Source organism: Plectropomus leopardus, chromosome 21, assembly GCF_008729295.1.
Source record: "Plectropomus leopardus isolate mb chromosome 21, YSFRI_Pleo_2.0, whole genome shotgun sequence".
Taxonomy (NCBI): Eukaryota; Metazoa; Chordata; class Actinopteri; order Perciformes; family Serranidae; genus Plectropomus; species Plectropomus leopardus.
Genome location: NC_056483.1, coordinates 13889599 through 13896215, shown reverse-complemented (window position 1 = coordinate 13896215; position 6617 = coordinate 13889599). Strand labels below are relative to the sequence as shown.

The 6617-nt window shown below is 37.8% G+C and overlaps 1 protein-coding gene across 1 annotated transcript in view; it reads right to left on the bottom strand.

Annotated features, from left to right (window-relative positions):
* The window catches only part of spag6 (sperm associated antigen 6), a 36880-nt gene extending 30263 nt beyond the window's left edge, over positions 1–6617 (bottom strand). The window contains exons 1-8 of the mRNA XM_042510438.1: positions 6593–6617; positions 6415–6510; positions 6167–6333; positions 4989–5172; positions 4652–4857; positions 1975–2148; positions 1747–1899; positions 1415–1606 (exon numbers count right to left, since the gene is read on the bottom strand). Of these exons, the coding sequence (XP_042366372.1) occupies positions 1415–1606; positions 1747–1899; positions 1975–2148; positions 4652–4857; positions 4989–5172; positions 6167–6333; positions 6415–6510; positions 6593–6617 (1197 nt within the window). The remainder of the gene's footprint in view (positions 1–1414; positions 1607–1746; positions 1900–1974; positions 2149–4651; positions 4858–4988; positions 5173–6166; positions 6334–6414; positions 6511–6592) is intronic.

Here is a 6617-nt window from a genome sequence, read left to right as displayed (position 1 = left end):
TGTTTTGAGGTGTTTTCAGCTGTTTTTGAGACGTGCCATATTTTGACATTTTTGCCATACCTTTTGCCTTGCCTTTTGGGTCATTTTTTTCAACATGCATTTTTATTGTGTTTTGGCCATTTTTTCAACATTCTATGCCATGGCCTGTCTTGGCACACTATTTTATGCTGTTTTTACGTGTATTAAGCTGTTTTTGGGACATGTCATATTTTGACATTTTTTTGCCATACTATAGCCTTGCCTTCTTGGTCATTTTTCCAACATGCATCATAATGGTGTTTTTGGTCGGTTTTGCCAAATTCCATCCTATTGTTCGCCTCGCCATACTAATTTTTTTTATACTTTTTGTGCTTTCATTGGCTTTATGTTTAATTGTAGCCTCATTATTGAGTGAAAGGGGTGGATGGGTGGGGATGACATGCAGCAAACGGCAGAGGTCGGACTGAAACCTGCGGCTGCTGCGACAAGGATATAGCTTAAATACATTGGGCTCATGTTCAACTGAGCCACCGGGCACCCCCTTAACATGCTATTTCATGTGGATTCAAGCTGTTGTTTTTGGACGTCATATTTTGACATTTTTCACCATGCTATAGAGTTTTTGGTCCAAAAAGTATTCAAAATGCCATTGTATAGTATTTTTGTGCATACTATACTATGACTTTTTAATGCTTTTTTGACCATATACTATAGTATGACTTTTTAATGCTATTTTGGACCACATACTATATTCTAACTTTTTGATGCTATTTTGGACCACATACTGTACAATAACTTTTTCATGCTAGTTTGTACCACATACTATAGTATAACTTTTTATGGTTTTTTGGACCATAGTATACGATGACTTTTCAATGAATTTTTTAGGGTATTGGGCCTACTATACAATGACTTTTCATACTAATTAAAATTTTAGGGCAAGTTATACCAAAATGTTCAGATATTTTGTATGGCATACCATACTTTTACTTTTTAAAGGATTTTTTTCAACAATGTGACATTTTAGGGCCTTCCATGGTGTACCTTTTTCTTGCACATTTTAAGGCATACAACACTATGTCTGTAATTCAATTTTAAGGGAATATTATACTTTTACCCTTTTTTATGACACACTTTGTCATGATTTGTTTATGACTTTTTTAACACTCAATACTATGATTTTTTTATGAGTTTTTCTGACATATGGTGTCTTTTTTTGGGTATGCATTGCATAAAAAAATTCCTACAATATTATCGGTCACAAAAACTGTGTCACAGTGCAGTATGCCACAGCATTAAAAAAAGTTTGTTTTTTTTTAAATGTTGTAGAATAGAATGCCATTAAAATTTCATAAAGTATTTGTTTAAAAAAAAACTCACTTGTAAAAAAGTCATAGCATAGTATGCACTAAAAATGTCATGAAAAATGTCTTACTTTGGCCTGCAAGTCCTCTGAGCTGCTGGCGTCCATGTAGAGTTCCAGCAGTTTGGTCAGGAGGTTAGAGGTTGCCACTGCCTTTGCATGCTCAGGGGTGTGATGACCTATCTGGCCGATGGACCAGGCTGTGGCTGCCTTGATGTGATGTTCATGCTCCTCGGATAGACACAGAGCCAGCTGGGGCACCCCCTGCAGGACAGGAGGAGATACAGCACAAAGGGACTGGTTCAGTGACTGTGACCTACATACTGAACCCCAAGTCATGTCTCTGGTTTTAGCGGTGGGTTTAGCTGTCACATGTTGAGGGGAATCAGAACAGAGATTAACACCTTGGAGAGAATAACAGTCATGGCAAGGTTTTCACTGTGAGCTGCCACATATCCCAGCATCATGATCCCCGGCAACCGCAGGTTTCCACGGCATTCGCCCAAATAGTCGATCACAGCTGCCATGCCACCACAGTTAACAATCACCTGGGACAGCTGGAAACACAGGCATAGATTACGTCGTATCCAGACATGCATAGTCGTGCATACAAGTGTGACTGTGTGCAGTACCTCGGGTGTGTGTTTCACCACCTCCCTCATCAGAGTGGTGACATTCTTCTTGACATACTCATCTGGATCTTTGAGGCAGGCCACTGCTGCAGGGAAGATCTCAGCCTCTATCACCATCTCTGCCAGGCTGACAGAGTGCTTGCTGATCTGACTGAGAGCGGAGAACACCTGCCTCTGGTTGGAAACAAAAACAAATCTTAATTATTTTCAGAGTTCATTGCCATTTTTGTAAATTCAAAAACAGCTTTATGTTGTATGTTTCTTAAAGCCAGCATTCATGTTGAAATGTTACTGTTATCTATTAAACATGTGGTTCTATTCAGGGCATCTGGTGGCCTAGTGGATAATGCCACTGTCCCTGCTGCAGTGACTGTGGGTTCAAGCCCAGCTCATACCCCTTAGCTGCTTGTCATCCCCTCTCTCTCCCCCTTTCACACTGATGATCTATCCTATCTAATAAAGGCAAAAATGCCTAAAAATAATCTTTAAAAAAAATATATATATGTGGTACTTTTCTTAAGCTACACTTGGATGTTACATTCAGTAATCAAAGACAAATTGGTTGTTTCCAATGTTTTTTAAAAAAATCTACCTGCAATGTTGATAGTTAACATTTAGACTGGTTGCCCTGAAATGTCGCTATACTTTGAAGAATTACCTTAAAGAATCTGTGCCAAGTGCAATCAAAGTTCATTAGGTTTCTCCCAGACTGATAGAAACCTGAATTCTGTATGAATTTAATAACATTTTACACTATTATCTATTTTTTAACACCATGATATTTTTGACATACTATATTTGGACAGTTTTATGACTTACTATACTATGGCATTTTTGATATACTATGGAAAAAAATGACATATCATATTATCATACTTTTTTACATGATACAATGACATTTTTATGACTTTTTATGACATAGTATACTGTGACATTGTTACGATATACTATATTTTGATTTTTCTTATGACATACTATACTGTGACATTACTTGACACACTATACTATATAGAGTTATTTTCAAGTACAGGTGCCACATTCACTTAAATTTCATCAGGTTTTTCCAAGCCTGACAGAAACGTAATACCTGTATGTTTGGGTTGCATGAGGGAACCTTAAAATGTCAGCATAATTTTGTTATTGTATTCCCCCATCTTGACAGATTTAATAACTCCGTTGACTCAAAAAAATAATAATTTCAACTCAAATGTGACCTATAACAGAGAAGAATATGCTACTTAAAATGTAGGTATGTGGGGGAATGTATCTCTTTTTTTTTTTTTTTTTTACAACAATCAATATTTTAAACTATATATTTTCGGTTAAATTATGCTGCTGATAAAATGTTCTAAATCACCTTAATTAACCGACAAATCACAACAAGGAATAGCGACAGGGAAAGAGATTTGTTAAAAAGTGAATGACGGGAAAACAGGACAAACAGATGGAGAAAAAAAACACACATAAAGCCTAATATAAACCTTAAAGAGCGGAGGCATATATCTAGCCCTATCATCTGTGTGCATTTTCAAAGTAGATTTTTTTTCACACATCTGGTCTATGCGGTACTGCTATACTAAGTCATTCATACTGAGTGATAAGTCCCATACCGCTACTGCCTGCTAATTTGTTCGAGTTGTTTTGACACGTAGTCTGCAAAGCAGAGGAGTATTTTCGGTCTTTACGCATACTTCACACTATCAAATAAAGTGTACATTTATTTTCTCACCAGTGTCCGTGTTGTCTGTATAAACTCCAATAAGCTTCAACTTAAAATTCGAATTAATAAAGTCGTATAACTCATTTTCCGAGCCTTCGACAATTGTTTGCATCTCTTTCTCAGCAGCACCTGCACTGACCTGCATGAAAACACGCCCATGCCCCGATCAGTCACACAAACCACCTACTGGCATGGCGGGATATTACTCCAACATATGGCTCTTGTGATAATATGAATAATTTAATACAGTGAAACAGTCATATAATCCGACGTTAAAATGATAAAATTATATTCAAAAACAGCCTTAATCTTCAATTACCAAAATGAAAGAGAGCACTTAGGTTACATGAATGTTTAGCATGCATGTCTCAGGTTATTGGGTATGCGTGGTAAAAAATGACCATTCAGTGTAATGGTCCAATGTTCTGTTATTAACCCTTTGAAACCTGAGCAAATTGGCTTGATTTCTTTCAAAAATGAAAAGAAGGTCATGAGCAACAAAGAAGAAATTACCCAAAAATTATCAAGAAATTTGTTTTCCTTTTTTATAAAATAAAGAAATAAAGAATGTATTTTCATACATCAATGAAAAGGTGCTTAAAATGTAATTTAAAAAATACAATAATTTGTAACATGATTTTAAATATGTAATTGTGATAACTATAAAAAAAATTTCCTTAGCTTTTCCCCCCTACCTTTTTAAAAATAATCTTCTAAATCTACTTATTTCTTGCAATTTGTGGAACATTTATTACCAAGTTGCTCATTGCCTCTTCCCCCATGATTTTGAAAGAAATCGCATCAGTTGCTCTTGGTTCAGTGGCTTAAATACTTGTGAAAGGCATCTCTGAAAGCAGCACAAGAAAACTCACTCCAGGTTTCAGAGGACTAAAGGTTTGATTTTTTTCCCATGCCATTATACAAAAGCTGTTGAAGTGAGGCTGTGTTTTTTCCTACCTTGAGTTTGGCGTCCGGGTTGAGGATCATCTGTGCCAGATGAGCGATGGCACCAATGTCCACCACAGTCTGGGCCAGCTCTGGTGTGTGCTTGGAGATGTCACTGAGTGTGGAAGCTGCGATGCGTTTGAGGGCGATCTCAGGCTCCAGAAGACACAAAACCAGCAGGGGGACAGCACCTGCCTCCACAACTGACTGAGACAACACTGCACAGAAATGGAAAGAGTGGGGAAACATTAAAAGAAACAGGAGCTGAAGTGTCTCTTCAAACCAAGAAAGAGAGTAAAAGAAGAAGGGAAATCATAGAAATCTAAGCATGCCAGTGTGTTTTCCTCACATGCGTTGTGTCTTGCGATGTAGCCCAGTGCCCAGGCAGCAGCCTCCTTCACCCCAGGGTCAAACTCCTCCAGGCAGAGAACCAGAGCATCAACTCCCCCACAAGCCACCACAGCCTGCGCCAGTTCAGGGGAGTGTTTGGCAACTGCACGCAGCACAAACGCTGCTGCCTTCTTGTAGAACCTCTGCATACAAACACACACAGATACACACATCCATTGTCCATGGTCCAAACTGAGGATTTAACTGACATTATAGACTTTAATATGACAGAGATACTAGCCCATTATTGTCCCACAATTTGATTATATTCCCACATTTTGATCTTCATGTAATGCCTGAAATTAGATTTTTTGTTGTTATCGTTTATTTTGATTTTTATCTGTGTTTTATAGAAAAAAATATTTTAACTAATTGATTATTTAAAAATCCCATTTATCCAAATGTTTCCCCTGTACTGTTTAACCCTCATCTTTTGTTGACACTGGCTTTAATCCCACATTGTTTGGGTAGTGCATTATACAGTATGTGTGACAATAAAAACAAATGCAAAAAATCAACCTTTTTTTCCTTCAAATATGAATTTGCTTGTTTGTTTTTTTTTGTTGTCTTATTCAGCCAACATTTTTTTTGAAAGCGTAACACGGGGCTTTCACATTTGAGGTGAGGTGATAAAATATGTAGGCATAAATGATCATTAATAAGTGCGCTAAAAATGAATGTTTTTATATGTTTTATATGCTGTAATGGTTCATTTACACTAAATTGTCTCAGAAACAAATAAAATTTGTATTTCTTTTGGCAAAAACATCATTGAAAAGTGTGTCAGAACTCACATTGCTTGCATTTTGGGCCATTTACTGCAGGAAAGTGTGTTTTTTGAGCTGTAAAAAATTGCCTGGGGTCTCTCGATGAGTTGTCAACCCACCTTTAAAAGCTGCACAGCCACTCAAACAGATTTGTCACAAAATTAATTCTGCTGCAAACACTGAATCCTTGTCCTATTTGACATGAAATGTTTAATATAATAAGCTCACATTGGGACATGAGTCACTTTACATTTTTAGAGTGCAGTGCTCTATCAATAGCAAGAACTAAACCTTGTCTGTGTTCAGAGAGAGAAAGAGGAAGGAAACAAAGGCCTGGTCGCACTCATGCTAAGTAAACTAGTATACTGACATTCTGCGAGGCCAGAGAGTGGACCAGCTGGGGCAGGATGTCTTCCTTCACCACAGCCTCGGCCAGGTCATCGCTGTGGTCTGCCAGGCGGCCCAGAGCCAAAGCTGCTGTCTGCTGAATGCTGGGGACTGCATCCAGCATGAGGGGACGCAGCAGGGACATCACACCTGCAAGAGAGAACTGGAGTAAATGATGGAAATAGCAGCTAAAGTTAACATAGTTTTAATGATTATAATCTTGCTTCTTACCAGCATTTTGAAGGATTTCTATGTTTTGTGGTCTGGCTGCCAAATCAGCAACCGTTTGCACAAACTGCATCCTTGATTTCTGATACTGCTCAAAAACTGCAAACAGATTTAAAAAAAAGACGGTTTGACTTTTAGCTGCATCCCTCTTTTATTAATCGAAAAAGCTCGTGGATCTCACCTTGAATGATCTGCCGTTGACTCAT